Source organism: Nannospalax galili, unplaced genomic scaffold (assembly GCF_000622305.1).
Source record: "Nannospalax galili isolate Female #2095 unplaced genomic scaffold, S.galili_v1.0 scaffold455, whole genome shotgun sequence".
NCBI lineage: Eukaryota > Metazoa > Chordata > Mammalia > Rodentia > Spalacidae > Nannospalax > Nannospalax galili.
In genome coordinates this window covers 182,013-198,911 of record NW_008335815.1, presented here as the reverse complement: position 1 = coordinate 198,911, position 16,899 = coordinate 182,013, and the positions used below count along the sequence as shown (strand labels likewise).

The following is a 16,899-nucleotide window of genomic DNA, read 5'->3' as shown; positions in this document are numbered from 1 at the left end:
GTTGTGCCATTTCAGTGCGCCAGCCTCTATTTGGATAGGGAGTGTTCTTACTCCTCGCTCTCCCCTCCGCCTTGGCTGCCTTCATGCCCACTTCTCTTCATTCGGTTATGGGCAACAACAATATTTTTAGTACCACTAATCTTATGGGCAGTACATCTTTCCTTCTCCATATTTTAAAAGATTTTTAGTTACATTATCTATAGAAAGAGACTCACTAAGGATCAAAGAAAGTCATAATCTGTACCAAATTCCAGCTGCAGAAAGCATTTCCTGAGAGGGCCCCTTGGTAGATTCTTATAGTTTGCATCTCAGTGACTACTGTGGGAGACCTGTGTAAAGATGAGTCACTTGTACGCTTGCTTATGCTCCCAACTCACTGTCTAGGTTGTGAGAAGTTGGGCTTGAAGCTTCAAAACAGTCAAGAAAATCAATTTTAGTGTTCGCCACTTTGATCTTCAAGTCAGATCAGGATCTCATGATTAGGAAAGCAGTAGTAGACAGTGCAGTGAAAATTAAAGTGTTTGGCAGGTCCGTAGGAAAGGCAAATCCACGGGCAGTGGCCTGCAGGAAAGGAGGGCAAACCTTCTGTAAAGCTAGGAAAAACATGCTGGAATGCATGACTTACAGGCCATCTTCAATCTGGCCTTGAGATGAGTAGAATCAGTGAAATTGGGTTTATGTTTAGATACTGTCCCATGAGATGCAAGCACATATTTTCTCATTTCTCTTAAGTTAAGGCTCAGAAAGCTCTCTTTTTGATAGTATAGAACCATTTATACTCTGGGGGTCGGGGGACATCTGGAGCCTGGAGCTCATCTATGAGAATCCAGCGATTAAAACAAGAATGAGTGAATAGGCCGTACATTGGCATGGTTTCTCTATGGTGAGAGTTTCTGAGTCTTACTGCATTTGGAATATGGGTCTATGTTCCCCCTTGCCATTTGCACATTAGCTTTATTAAAGTGTTTTATTATAACTAGAAAACAGACGTACTGCCTTTATGTGCTCTGAGTATTGGTAGAAGGTAAGTCCTCAGCATTTCTACATAATCACACAAGCCAGGACAAGTTTTCCAATAAAAATTAGCATTCTAATTTATCTCCAACAGAGAACGAAATGGAAGGGAAATCCAAAAACTATAGAACCAACGAGTTTTACCAGATTTCAAACAGGAATAATTAAATGTACAAAGTGATTCACTCGTTTTTGTGTTCTTTTCCTTTTTTTGGTTTAAAGTCAAATTCCAGAAATAAAAATATTATACTGCCTTCCTCATGCTAAAGCTGGAAGAATAAAATAGAAAGTTCAACAACATTGCAAAGTGTTTGACATAAAGTAATCTGAAGAGCAGGACTGACTGTTAGGCACACGAACCAGATGGGCTTCCCTGTTCCCTAGAACTGACCGAGTAGCAGAAGCCAGTAGATTGGCTGTTGGCATATAAGGAGGGTACACTGTCCTGCTTTATACAGTCATCAGTCAGCCATCTTTCTACAGACTGACTTCTCAACCTGTAACCTTCAGAGGCAGAGCCATATACATATGCAAGCATGTTTTATAGATCATACATCTATGTTCAGGTATTATGAGTTTAATAATAAAAGCAAAGAACTTGCTTTGATCATTTAAATTTTTGTGGGCTGTTGAGAAAAAGTGACTCATCACGACTTCAGAGAAAGAAGGGCAGTGTTAAGCGACCAGAGCTTGGCACTAAATGCTTTCCAGACCTTTTCCTACCACATTAAACTGTGCATTTTTCTCCAGAAGTTCATTTCTTTATGGACCTGTGCTGTTAAACTATAAATATTTGTGCTAAAATTGCAGCCTGTGCTTTTTCATATATGAGTTTTAGTATATTGACTACTTTAGTTGCACAAAGTTTAGTTGTTACTGTCCAATAAAGGTATCAAAGGCCAACAGAAACTATTTGGTTTCATTTTTAAAGATTTATGAGAAAAGATATAGAGAAGCCTCATATCTTTTTTCTTTTCCTTTATAGGAGAACCAATCTATTGGTCATTGTACTAAATTTCCAAGCCAACGTAAGGCTTTATGGAATAAGTATTTATTTAACTAAAGGAAGGAAGAAGAGAAAACCTGAATTTTTTTCCTCCCCAGGAAGTGAGATTAAAGAAACAGCAAAGCGAGCCCATAAAAGTAGAATGACCTACTTTACCTTAAAGTCCTTTCTTGTTCTCCCTGTTGAAAGGCAATAGTGAAAAGCAGGCCAGTTTTGAGGATCGGCTGCTGTGGTGGGTAGGCCATTTCTAAATATTCCTACAAGAGCCTACTGCTTTTGCTCTTTGAAGAAAAGAAACCATCAGTGGGGAGAATCCCTTGTAATTACAACATTACAAGACAGATACCATGGGCAGATCTGCACAGGATAGCCCTAATTTATCCAGGTCCCGATCATTTTAAATAAGTGATGTTTATTTGAATAATCCTTTTGGAAAAGTAAACTTTCTAAAATCATATTGAGATTGCATACCATGAAAAGTCATTCATTTGGATTATAATTTGCTTTTGTAAAGTCATTTGCAACAACTGTTTTTTGAGTTAATATTCATGATGGTTAGCATTCTTAAGAAACATTGCATTTTAAAGACAAAAGAAAAGTGTGCCATAAAGAGGCTTGACTGCAGATAGCAGAGTTCCACTCTTCACCAAGATCAGCATATGTCTAAAATATTTCAGCAGAAGCTCTGGAGGACTGTAAAGATTTGAAGTTTTCTTGCAGCTCTTAAGGGAAGGGATACGGGAGCACTGCAGCATGACAGGAGACCTTTGTCTTTGATTCTCATATAGCATCTTAATACTTGGTTCATGACATGAAAATTTGACTGTTCCAGTAATGAGCACGTTGGTAGAATGCCTGGGAACAAAAGTAAGATGAACTCGAGAGGCCTGGCCAGAGGACCTGAGGGGAAGAACACTTGGTCTGCAAACTAGCTCTTCAATTCCATTTTCCAAATTAATAACATATGACCCCTGCAATGTTTGAAGCAACTCTGTGGGAAAATATTCCCGTAAGAGTGACTCAATGACCGTAAAGTACAATTGGAGGAAAATGGCCTTGACCCTACCCAGTTTCCATTTATACCCATGAATTAAAATGGCAGTTCAAGGCAGCTGATTTGATGATGATGATGAGGGCACCTTTCCTGAAGGCTTCATCCTGCTTCACTGACAGCCCCATGCTTCTTCATTTGTCCGGTGAAGTGGGAAGAGCAGAAAGTATAGCTAGCGTCTTGTTTAGCGAAACATGTTCGGAAGCAAAGAAGTAAAGGTAGAATCAGTGACAAAGGCCTAACACGTGCCTCTGCTGCCTGTGTTCAGGTTCTGTGGCCTTCACTTTTGTCAGTCCTCGACCTTTCAGTTCTCTTCAATTCATCAACAATAGCAAAACAATGTTGCTGAAGGGTAAGACTTCCTGAGTGCGTGCTGTGCTGAGCACTGTTCTAAGCACTTCAGAATCAGCAAACTCTTTCAAGTTTGAAACTGTTTGAAGTTCACAACAGCTACATGGAGCAGATAACATGCCAACCCTAGTTAAAGTCACATAGTGGTAAAAGCAGGTTCAAACATGATCTGGCTCCAGAGTCATTCTTAATCACTATGCTGTTTTTAATTTAAAAACCCCTATGAAAGTATGAATTTCTGCTTCAGTGATAAGAAATACCTTGTATTTGTGCAATGCTTAAATTCTCACCCATGGGTTTTGTTATATTCTAAGGGTTTGATTTCTGTGTACTTTGTAAAGTCAGATAGCTGGTAGAAAAAAAATTTCTAAGTATAAGTGGTGGACATATTGGCATCACCTCCATTCTGTATGGTTCAGAGCCTAGAAACTTCCAGGAACCACAACCTGAGAACTTCCACTGAGGGCTCAAATAAATACCTAATAAAATTTCAGTCATGTTTATATGCTAACATGTAAAACTTAAGGAAGCAAGTTAATTGGAAATGAGCAGATTATTAGCTTTCAAAGAATCTCATGTTTTATTAAAAAAGATCATTTTACAAAGTTGCTATATTCCATTTAAATTAGAAAGTTATGAAGATAGTTACGAAGGTAGTATTCTGTTGCCTTGTTAAAAGCATAGAAAAAGGAATCCTATACAAAAGAAAAATTGAGGGGAGGGGGTGGGAACAGGGTCTCACGTAGCCCAGGCTGGCCTCGAGCTCACTGTGTGGGTGAGGAAGGCTGAACATCTAAAAGATCCTCCTGGATTATAGGTGTGCACCACTGTACCTGGTTTTGTGTGGTGCTGGGGATCAAATCTAAAGCTTTATGCACACTAGGCAAACACTCTCCCAACTGAGGGTCCTAGCCCCAGAACATTTAATTTCATTCATTTAAAAAATGGAAATGGTAACAGAAAGGGGGCTGTCTAATGTTTACTTCTAAATAGGGCCTACACGAGCATGGACTCATTCTCTTATTTCTATAAAATCATTTTAGCTTTATTCTCTCTCTCTCTCTCTCTCTCTCTCTCTCTCTCTCTCTCTCTCTCACACACACACACACACACACACACACACACACACACACTTAGAGCTCTCTATTCTCACACTATAAAAACTGAAACGCACATCATTTTAGCTTTATTCTCTCTCTCTCTCTCTCTCTCTCTCTCTCTCTCTCTCACACACACACACACACACACACACATACACACAAACACACACACACACTTCCAGCATTCTAGTTTCAGCCAATAAAAGCTGAGTATCAAGCTCCATTAAGGATGAGAGAAAATTTCATGTAGTAGAGCATTGGGGTGAGATGGGCATTCTTCTTTTGAATAATTCTTTTTTTAAAAAACTGAATTTATTTTTATTTTATGCTTATGAGTGTTTTGCGTGCATGTATGTAAGTGCTCCATGTCCATGCAATGCCCGTGGAGGTCAGAAGAGGGTGTCAGATTCCCTGGAAATGGAGTTATGAATGGTTGCTAGCCACCGGGTGGGTGCTGGGAACTGAATGCAGGTCCTCTTAAGAGCAGCCAGTGCTCTTCACTACTGAGCCATCTCTTCAGTCCCAGCTTTTGTCTAATTCTTAATGTAGTCAGAAACAAGGCATCCTGTCCCTTCACAGTGAAGTAAAAAGCAAACTGTAGAAATGTTCTAGTAGTGGAAAGACCCCCAAGGTAAGTGAAGGGGAGATCCCCCAACTTATTCCTGGAACTCTGTACAGGAATGATTTTAGGATATGGGTTTAGTATAGAGCAGACTAGACAACCCACTGAGGATGGTGTGGGGACAAGGGTCCCGACCTGATAGAGCTGAGCCTTCTTGATCTTCAGGCTCATTCTACAGCTCAGTACTCCAAAGGGAAATAATGGGAAAAATTACTTTCTTGATCTCTCACTAAGTGAGAAACTTCATTTTCTTTGCAGGAAATAAATGTGATCTCTACAGTTATACAGGGAAAGACTGTCCAAAATAAGCATAAGATGACTGATGTCTTCAGGTGACTTAGCATTCTGATTTTAGCGAGTTTCTGAAAAGTTCATTCACCTCTGCTTACCAGGACCCTGAGGGAGATGGTTCTGGGGGTGACTTACAGGTGTTAGTATTGGAAGCACTGGTGCGGTGCATCTCTAAGGATGCTGAATGGTACAGGATTTGATACATGAGATCTGCTTTCATCTAAAGTTACAGTATTCACAATAAAGATGTTAGTTTTTACTAGCTACCCCCTAGCTCCCTGGTGAGATCAGGAAACCATTGCACATACTCTGGTATGAACTTGTAGATGCTAAGAAATGGATGATAGATATGTAATGCCTGCTTTCCACTCAATGTGCAGGATGGAATTAGTTCAGCTTTTCTTGAAAGAGGTAAGAAGGGTGAGCACTTTGGTCATAAATGCTCATCGTTCATGTTGAATCTTCATTCACTCATGAATGTCTAAGCTCAGGGAAGGAAGAAGTAAGGACATGATTTGCCACCACCGGAAACAATTAGTTTCTGAGTCCAGACCTATGACCCAGCTCTTATTAAATGAGTTATGTAACCTTGGGCAAACCACAGAAACTCTGAGCCCCTAGTTACTCAGTAGTCAGAAGAGCATTTTAACAGTTTGGTTGCTGAGGGCAGGGTCAGAGCTAGGTCTTGATAGTCCCTAACTTGGCAGATTTTGTAAGAGATGAAAGTGTGGCAATAGATACTCTTTGATATTCTAAGGGGGATAAAATCAATAAAGCGTGTCACAGTTCTTGGTTTAGAATTGTATGGACAGTATTATAATTAATTTTAAAAGGAATAAATGACATATATTTGTGCCATCCAGTATGGTAGCCACTAGTTAACACACTGCCATTTATTTATAACTGACTGAGCTCTTCTTGACCATTTGCATACACAGACCACAGCCATCCTCAGTGAAGGTTCTGCTGCTCAGCACCACCCTTGACCTTTGCCTAGACCGCTAACCAAAGCTGCTTGTTCTTAGAGCAGGGCATTGATGCATGTGTTCGGGGGTGGGGGGGCGTGGCGCATGTACATCTTGGGGAATGAAAGGATGGACTAAACACCATTTGAGCAATGCAGTATATGGAACCTTCCAGGCAAAGGAAAAATTGGCACTGAGAATTTGAGAGAAATGCGGAGGAGGGGTGGCTAGGGAAAGGAATTAGGAAGCCCATGAATCATCCTGTGCCTCACATCTTGACCTCAGTAAGACACAGTGCACCCGCCCCCCGAGTTGAGTTCCTCAGAGATACTGCCACTCCATACACAGCAATCCCAACAATGGAAAAGTGTGAGGAGCAGAGTGTCCCTAATTCTGGAAAAGGCAGGGCTGTCTAGCATTCAATGGTAGAGGAAAAGTTAGTAATGTTTGGCTCATGTTAAGAGAAAGTTATTCTGTGGTCAGAATGGAGAGTAATTCCAGATTTCTTGAAATGGGTGGGAGGAATCTCCACTAGGAAGGCTTTTGGAGTCTAGATGTATACATAGAGCCTGCTTGTTTCAAGGCGTTAGGCTTAAATGTTAGGAAAAAAGAGACATCAGCATAGAAGGCTTGGTTCTGTCTTCCTCGCCAGCTAAGAACCAAGTGTTTGAAGAACGGACGAAATCAGAGGTGGATGGCAAGTGTGTAACTTTACCTGCTGCCAACACCATCTGTGAAGAGAATCACCTTTCTCTTCTGGACTTCCTTCCAGGGGCTACTGTAGGCGATGACACTGAAGACGCAAGCACGGAGTTCACTGACAGCATTGAAGAGGAGGCTGCACACAACAGCCACCAGCAAGTAAGTCAGTGTCAGGTTGTGGGGTTCCCAGGGTGGGAGACACAGAGTCTTCCTAGGGTCTGATTCTCATCTGCAGCCTTTGTGCACCAGGAGTGAGAAGAACTTTTATGTAACCCACTTCCCAGTCTGCTGCTCATCCTCCTGCATTCTTTTTCTGTCCATCCTACCCCTTTATTTGTTCTACTTCAATTTCCTGTTCGGCTGCTTCCCCTTACCACCCACCTCTGTCCCTATTTACTGTCTGTAGCTGTAGCTTCAGAAGACTTTACTTACAAGACAATGGGCTCTTCCCTTCTTGGGCTTTTGTAACTGAAACACAACACAGAATCCAGGGAGACATCGAAGGGCTCTCTGGGGAGGTAGCGAGGCCTGGGAGACCACTGTCTGAGAAACTCCCAGAGGATCGGAATGTCTCCAAAGCAGGGATCTCTCTAAGTGAAATCTCACTCCACAAAATAGAACTTTACCCAAGTACAACAAAGTCAGTGGCCAGCAGATGGCTCTTCAACAGCCAGCCCCTGCCAAGCCTCAGAATTTGGCACCCATCCACCATCAGAAAAGGTGTAACCTGCATGTTCTCAAGCCCAAGACTGAATGTCCTGGGCCTCAGAGATTAAGTCACTCTGGTGATCCCTCAGCACTCATTGGAACTGAGCATCTCCACCTTGTCCAGTGACATTCAGCGGTCGCATCTCCCAAATGGACCATGCCTGTGACTTAAGTTGTTGCAGAGAAAGTGCATCATTGGTAGGAACCCTTCTGAAAATGAAGCTGGGCTTTTCTAGTGATAGCCTCCTCCGGGCTACTAGGAACACTTGTAGGGAAAATGAGGCTTCCTGGATCTGCCTGTTCCTCTGCATAAGAAAGAGGAGCCATCCATTAAACTGGTAAGAAGAGGCCAAGTCGACAGACCCCAAATTGTACAGGATTTGGTGTCATTTTTGACTCTTGAGGACATGAGTTTGTTGGAGATAGCTGACATTAAGAGTTTCTTTCTAACCAAAGTCCCCTTTTCTGTTTCTGTAGCCATGACTACCCAGCATTCCTCCCTCAAGGTGTTTGCATTAACCCTACTTCTTTGTTTTCTTCCTCTGTGTCCTCCTCACTAACTACTGGTTGTAATTTTAATTATATATCCCACTGCCTTGATGCACAGATGCCTCCGCCCTCAAGCCCTGATTTCATCAAGGACCTTGGGTGAGAGAGAACTTGAACAAATGTCTCTTCTAACACAGTTAGATTGGGTTGTTGAATGAACACTGAAGGTTATAACAGCTGTGGGGTGGGGCAGGATTAGCTTCAGATTAAGTGAACAGGAAGCACAGCTATAAGGACAGTCAGATTCTGATTAACATGGTAGTCTAACTATCCCGGTCGTACAAGTACTGCAGGCAGGCTGGCTTGAAAGTCATTCTTCCTCAGCCTTCTTTCCTGTAGTCTCACATTGAGAAGATGATTGGACTGTTTTGAGGTCAGTCCCGTCCTGGAGTAGACTTTTACACTGGGACACATCACAATGCTTGTCGTATTGCTTGACAAAGGAGACACTTGGTAGAATTATTAGTTAATAATTATTGCTAATAATTAAGCAACAAACCTTCGGATGAGGGCTTTATTCATAGTAGAGAAAAATGTGTGCCTACTGGATGAAGAATCGTGGGTAAGCACCATATTTCTTTCTATCACCTTTTTTTGAAAACAAATTTTCCACTCTGAGAAGAACCTTGATGTATGAAGTCATTGTACATAAAGACATTGTAAGTTCACTTCATCTTTTCTGGACTTTGAGTTGTGACTCTCCTGTTATCAACGAAATAAAGCTTGCTTTGCTATAACTGCTGTGTGTCCAGATTTTCACAATTTCGTTTGTTTCCAGGGAAATGGTCCCTTTAAGATTAGGCTCGGGGCTCTGTAGTGTATCCTTGAAAGATGAGCTTTACTCTTAACCCCCAGACTCCCTTACACCACCCATACATTACATGCACTTTCCCTAACAAACATCTTGTTTTATGTTCCCAGGCAAGAATCACCTTTTTGCCAAAGTAAGTTGTTTCCTCATTTCTTGGAAGTCATTCACCTTAGAAGGCCTCAGTCCGACCTTGATACTAATTTTCGCTAGATAGTACCCACAAAATTCTCATCTCTATTTCTTCTCTCTGAAGCTTTGTGGCTTGTCATCACCAAGCCCCCATTGTACCTCCTCTGTGCACTAGGCTCTGGGAGCCCCCATCCTTCTATTTCAGACAGTTCAATTTCGCTCACTTCCACAGTGAAGTCATATAATGTGGTATCTATGTTTCTGTGCTTGTCTTCTTTCACTTGGCCTAATGTTATCCAGTTTCAAGCAAATGACAGGATTTTCCCCAGCCTAAGGCTGAATAGTTTTCCATTATATGTATAATTGTCTCTACTCATCCATTGATAGACACCCATGTTGACTCCGTATTATGACTTTCGTGAGAAGACTGGAAAGGACATGGGACTGCTGACGTCTTTTGTACATACTGATTTCTGCTCCTTTGGACATATACCCAGAAGTGGGCTATGTGCTGGATCATAGAGTAGCTCTGTCTGGTTTTTTGAGTATTCTTCGTACAATTTTCCACAAAGGCATTCTGATTTGTGTGCTTGCCAACAATTATGAGTTCCCTCCCCTTCGCATTCTTTTGTGGTCCTTGAGCGACAATCCAGCAACTCATGCATGTCATCTTTCTTAAAACATGCATAACCCATTGTAATACACATGAGGCGTGATAGCGTCTTGGTTTTATTTTTCATTTCCCTAATGATTAATGACAGTGATCATCTGAGAAATGCTGATTTCGTAATGCCTTTGATACTGTCTGAAAACTGACCTAAACTATGAAAAATATGAAGCAAGAGGGTGAGAACAAAACAACTCTATTCAAGCAAGAGATCAGATCTGCAGTAGATCTCTGAAGCGTTCAAAGAAGTTGAATTGTATGGAACCAATGGCAAGAGTGGATTAGGCAATATGAAAAACCTGCAAGAGGCAGAATTCACAATAGACCCAGTGGAGTCATACTACCAGCATGTGCTTAGATTTAGGATTTGCATAAGGGAAAGAACAGAAATATTTGCTTTTCGTAGACAATAAAATATCTTCTAAGGAAGAGTCTAGATCCTAAGTCACTTTCATGCATTGATGCTCGCATTGTAAAGTTAATCAAAATAAACCGCCTTTCAGGTGGACCTATGAGAATCCAGATTAGTCTGGACAAAAATCAGATTTCTACCAGATATGTCCAATCTGTGGCCATCAGATCTCATATGTCCCAGGATAGCTATGAATATGGCCCAACACATTTGTAGATGATAATACCATATTGCAATTATTGTAAGATTGGATAGTGAAAAATTAGAACAAGTGGACCTTGAGGGTCTCTTCTAGCACCCATATTTCATGAGTCATTTTTTCCTTTAAAAGAAAATAAGTATAGTGAAATCAATAGAATACAGCCCAAACAGGAAGATAGTTTAAAATGGATAGACTTCATTAAAGATGGGCATTAATATTTTATTTTATATTTATTTTTATGTGCATGAGTGTTTTACCTGCATGTATGTAAGTGTACTCATGTTGTGCAGTGTCCTTGGAGGCCAGAAAGGGAATTGGATCCCCTTGAACTGGAGTTACAGACAGTTGTTAGCCACCATGTGGGTGCTAGGAACTGAACCCAGAGCAGCCAATGCTTTTAACTGCTGAGCCATCTTTCCAGCTCTAAGACATTATTTCTTTTAATATTTTATTATTTTTATTTTATGTGTATGTGTGTATTGCCTGCATGTAGGTAAGTGCACCTGTGTCGTACAATGCCCACGGAGGACAGAGGACACTGCTAAGATACTATTTTTAAGCAGAAGAAACACTTGAGGCAACACTTAAGGTTAAGAAAAGAATTCACATTCAAGTCTAATGGTGATTTTACTTATGTTGGTTGGAAAAAGTTTATAAAGAAAGGTCATATCACATAGTTTACTTATTTATCCTTACTTAGCTATTATTTTTTGGTTTTGAAACAGGGTCTCACTATGTAGCTTAGGCAGGCTTTGAACTCCCAGTCCCCCTGCCTCAGCCCCCCAAATGTTGGAGTTATAGGTGTAGACTACCATACCTGGCACATCACACAATTTAAATGAAGATTATAGTTGTAAGCCATCAGAAATGGTCCTACCCAGTACCCCATCTTTTACTTTGTCATAGATTCCAGGTGATACATGTGGAGATGTCTATCACATTGTCTGGAGCCTGCCTACTGCTAGACTCACAAGGCTCAGATGGAATGGGATGCCTAAGTACTGAGTAGCTACGTCTATGACCTTTTCTTTTACATAGCTGCACATCACTTTACAGCTTCATTTGCTAAGCTACTAAATACCATGCTGCACATAAATGCCAGCACTAAACTGTAGCATAGGTATTATCTAGCTTTGTGTTGAAGAATAGCAAGAGTCAACCAACCCAAGTAACTCTATCAATCACTGATACACATAACTTGCTCTGGGTCCTATTATATTTAAAATATTAGTGACTTAAATGAAGGTATAAAATATATAAGTCTATGAATCATCTCTAGTCAGGTGACCACCACATAATTTCTAGAGATAAGATAAGATAAGCAAATAAGATATTTTAATAGCTTTGTAATTGAGACAGAGTTCTGTATAGCCAGACTGAATTCATAAGTGGCAAGCATGAGTCACAATATTAATAGAGATAGAAGAAAACAGCATAACACAAAAATTACTATGGGAACGGGTAGAGGACTGAGACCCCAAACTGACCTGAAATGGAATATAAACACCAAAATACTGTCACTACAAGGAAAAAGAAGCCAACAGGACTGGAAAGTATCAAGATTAATGTTGAACTGTATGCAGTGGCACCTGTCTAAGATCCTAGCACTCAGGAGAATGAGGCCAGCCTGGGCTACAATGAGATAGTGAGTTGGAGGCCAATGTGTGCTATATTTGAAGACCCTGTTTTCAAACATGAGAGAGAGGGAGAGAGAGAGAAGAAAGGAAAGGAAGGAAATTCTTGTATTAAAATAGTCATACATTAAGTAGGTTATACTCAGATTTTTGCTTATATTAACACCTTTTGTAAAACGTGGGAAACGACTAGAGAGATAAGCCTAGAATATATAATAAGAAAGTCGAAACAACTCACAAATTCCCTCTTGGGAAAAAACAAAAAAACAAAAAACCAAACAAAAACACCTTAAGGTCTGTTTTAAATGGAACATCAAGTAAATTCAAAAGTATCCTTAAGAAGAACTAGGGGACTGGAGAGATGGCTCAGTGGTTAAGAGCATTAGCTGTTCTTGCAGAGGACCTGGGTTTGCTTCCCAGAACCCATATAGTGGATAACAACCATCTGTAACTCCAGTTCCAGGGGATCTGACGCCCTCTTCGGTTGTCCACGGGCATGGCATAACACAGATGCACTTACATACGTGCAGGCAATACACTCATAAACATAAAATTAAAAAAGTGTTTTTAAAAAAGAATAACAAGGGGAAATTGTTTCTGCCTTGTTTTCTTTTCATGTGTTTAGGTTTAAAGAGAGTATTTATCTGACAGCATTGGCACATGGGTGATGACAAAAAAAATACTAAGTGCTGGACAGGGTGACTTCCCCTCAACCCTCTCCCGCTGTCAGTGAAATTAAGCTTGCTTGGTCCTAACTGTAGTTCCACGATTTCAATTCTCAGACTGGCCGCTGACTGTTTCTGAGAACCCTGAGTTTTCATTTCCTCTTTGGAGTCAAAGTTGCATGCAGGGCCTCAGTCATTGATCCCTGGTGTCTTGAGCCATGATCTTCACATGGCTGGTGAGGCATCCCGGAATCAGCAGGCTTTTAGGGGATTCTGTCTCCTTATAAAGAAAAGGATCACAGTATTCACATGTTTTAGCATGTTAAATCTCATTTGTTTGCATTTGTGTGTGTGTGTGTGTGTGTGTGTGTGTGTGTGTGTGTGTGTGTGTGTGTGTCTATGTGTCTCACCTACCTCTGGATACTCTTCTTCCCCTGTTGGCAAATCCCTCCTGTTCACTACATGTCTCCACCTTTCCCAAACCAGTTCCTGGACCCTTGTGACCAAGGAAGTCCCTGAATAGAAGATCATTTTAGTTTTGTCTTTTGTTTGTTTACTTTCATTTAAAGCTGCCCTTGCCTATGCTCTTGTGTTTTCATGAGTCCTCTTTGATGGCCTAAATTCTTTTTTAAAAATATTTTCATTCAATTTTTGTGTATTTCATACACAACATCTTAGCCTTCTTTATACCCCCTTCCCTATCAGCATCCTCTCATAGCCCCCCCCACCGGATTTCATGCATTCTGCCATTCATGTTAAAACCTATCGAGTCAAGTTAGTGTCCCCTGACGTCCCTCGGTACACATTCATCTATTGGAGTCCAATGTCACTCCCTTAAAGAAGATCAGGCGTGGCCTCCCAGGTCCTGCTGGGCAGGAGACTGAGTGCCATGGCAACCAGGTAGGCCGCTCAGGGCTGGAGATGGAAATGGAGATTGAGCACTGCTGATCTGAGTGCCAGTGGGAGCAGACCCCCGAGCTCTTCAAGCATCTGTCGACCAAGCTCAATGCCAATGATAACATCGAAGCTACAGTAGCCCTTGAAGGAGAAGCCTGTGCGGCAGAGAGCTAGTGCCCCACCCTCCGGACCCAGGTGACGGAAGTGCTTAAGCATTTGACTGTTGCCATGAGCCAAGGGACCCTCAAATCAGAATTCCTACAAGAATCCAGTCTGATCGTGGCCAAGTTGAAGCTGCAGATGACTGCGGAAGCCCACGCTACCAAAGATGAAAGGTTATCAGAGGAGAGTATTGAAGAAGACTTTGCCCTTGTGCATTTATGACGTGGTTCCTCAAAAATCTCACAAGTCAACAGCCAAGTGGATGATAATAACAATAATGGTAGCAGTGGCGCGGTTGCTGCTACTGCTCCTTCTGGAATGTCTTGAGGGACTCGAAGGCCTTCATGAGTTCTCCAGTGTGGCCATGGCAGCAGTCAAGAAATGAGTGGAGATCTGCATTGCGGGCAGGAGCAGAACCCAGGCACCCCCTCCCCATCTTGGGCATGTCCTCTCCATCCTGAGGATTATATCTGAAAGATTTTAAGCAGAGGAGCAAAATTTTAGTCAGCCAAATGAAGTAGCTTTGTTCCAGGGAATCTTCTGACCTCCACGGGCATTGTAGGACATGAGTGTATTTATATACACACAGAAAAAAAACCCCAAAAAACAAACCACTGTTTCAGAGCCTGCGGACTTCAGGAAAGAAAGACATCTAGAGCTGTGGTCCTCTCCTGTGAACTGGAGCTGTGGTCCTCTCCAGTGAGCTGGAGCTGTGGTTCCCTCCTGTGAACTGGAGCCGTGGTCCCCTCTGGTGAGCAGGAGCCGTGGTCCTCTCCTGTGAGCTGGAACTGTGGTCCTGTCCTGTGGGCTAGAGTCCTGGTCCTCTCCTGTGAGCTGGAGTTGTGGTTCCTCCTGTGAGCTGAAGTTGACATCCTCTCCTGTGAGCTGGAGCTGAGGTCCTCTCTTGTGAGATGGAGCAATGGTTCCCCTCCTGTGTGCTGGAACTGTGATCCTCTCCAGTGAGATGGAGCTGTGGTCCCCTCCTGTGAGATGGAGCTATGGTTCCCCTCCTGTGAGTTGGAACTGTGGTTCTCTCCAGTGAGTTGGAGCTCTGGTCCCTTCCTGTGAGATGTAACTGTGGTACCCTCATAATAATATGGACTCCTAGTCCTGGGAAAGATGATTGGAATGGATGGTGCTGGTTCAGATGCTCACCCAACTGTTGAAAATTAATGCATCTTTCAACTCTCATTGGAGAAGTTTCCTCATGCAGCAGATGGTGATTGACAGAAACTTATGGCTTTCTAATGCGTGGGGAGGAGGGAGCTGCAGAGCACTTATCTCTGAATGGGATGCTTCTCTCAGGCTTCTGGAGCTCAGGGCTTGGAAATCACTGCAGAGGAAGAGGTGGAAAGAATGTAAGAGCCAGAGGTGATGGGTGACCATGGGGGGGTGGGCAGAGCTCTCCAGACAACTGTCCAGTTACTCATTTGAACTCACAGCAATAGAGACAGCACAAACAAGTCCTATGCAAGCTCCGGTGGATGAACCCACACTGGAGAACATTTGGGGATTCAAGTTAGACTCTATAGGCTCTATACAGAGAAAGTACAGTGAACTGGGCTGGGGGAGTATGGGGAGGTATGGATCGGAAAGGGGATATAAATGTTATCAAATTATATTGTATGGAAATTGCAAAAAATCAATAAAAATGCAAAAAATACATTAAAATATATTTTAAAAAAAAAAGATCAGCTCTTTCTCACCAAGCAGCAATCAACTGCCCAATAGTTTTTCGGCTAAGAATGGGGCCTACTGCCCATTTCCACCATTCTATGCTGGGTTTTTGTCTGCTTGAGTTTGTATAGATCTTGTGCATGCTGTCACCATTGCGGTGTTCATTTGAGCAAGGTCTCTGGAACCTATAAGACTCTGTTTCCATATGGTCATACACCTTTTCCCCTGGCTCTTACAATCTTTCTGTCCCCTCTTCTGCAATGGTCCCTGAGCCCTGGGTTCATGGCCCTCTGTTGTATGAGGGAGCTTTATTGATGAGAGTTGAGAGATGCATTAGTATTCTCTCTACCCCTTGTTCTACTATATTCCATGAGTCTTAGGTATAGAGATTCCATTGTAGATGTGTCACTTAGGGTTGGGCATTTACAGACACTTAATCTCTACGTGTAACCAGTTGTGGAACTCTGTAATAGTCTTCGTATGTTACAAAAGAAGCTTCTTTGATGAGTGGTGACTGTAAGTATAAGGATCCATATTTAACACGTAGTAAGAAATTACATTTGTCTAAGGGTTTTCTCTAAGATCTATGACTTCTGCAACTGTGTGTGTTTGCTATGTTTACAGTACCACACTTGAGTTCCCTCCTGTTGAGTGGGCTTTAGGTCCAATTAGGTAGCTGTTGATTATACCCAAGATAAAAGTACCACTATTACCCCAATATAGTTTGCTGTGTTGATCATTGTTGTGGTTATTAGGCCTTAAAGCTGGGGTTGAACCTTCGATTGATGCCCTTAGCAGCTTGCATAGTGTTCTCTAAAACTGTGAGAAGTAAGTGTCAGGGAGGTGGTTTTCAGGTCAGTTCCAGCTCCATTGCTCCAAGTCCTGTGTTAGACTTCAGCAGTAGAATGTTACCTTCAAGTTCTGGGGGACAATAAAGGGCTGTGGCAATAGACTTTAGACCCAAATCTGAGGAGTCTCTTGGACCACCCTGGTCAACAACTCAAAGGGAGGTTTCTCCTGTCTGGCACTGTTTCTTGTTATATAGCCTTCAGCTATACACATGGACTCATGTAGAGAGATTATATGTGTAATTTTTCAGTAGGCTTTTAGACTAATATGATTCCCTCTGGGTTTTTTTTTTACAGCAGCTAGGCATCATTTATTTCTCCTCTCTCTTTCCCTATCTAACCCTCCCCAGTTAAAGTATCCCCATTTCCCCCACTTTTCCCTTTTCCATGTCTCTTATGGTTACCCCACCTCTTGAGCTCCTTCTTCCCCTTCTCC

At 42.0% G+C, this 16,899-nt stretch overlaps 1 protein-coding gene across 9 annotated transcripts in view; it reads left to right on the top strand.

Annotated features, from left to right (window-relative positions):
* The window catches only part of LOC103731999 (myomegalin), a 243,565-nt gene that overhangs the window by 189,928 nt on the left and 36,738 nt on the right, over nucleotides 1–16,899 (top strand). For 7 of the 9 annotated variants that reach the window (XM_008830514.2, XM_008830515.2, XM_017797497.2 and 4 more), the window contains one exon: nucleotides 7,173–7,261. In XM_008830514.2, the coding sequence (XP_008828736.1) occupies nucleotides 7,173–7,261 (89 nt within the window). Of the gene's footprint in view, nucleotides 1–7,172; nucleotides 9,034–16,899 lie in introns of those variants that run through there. The other 2 variants (XM_008830518.3, XM_029562264.1) reach the window with 2 other exon arrangements.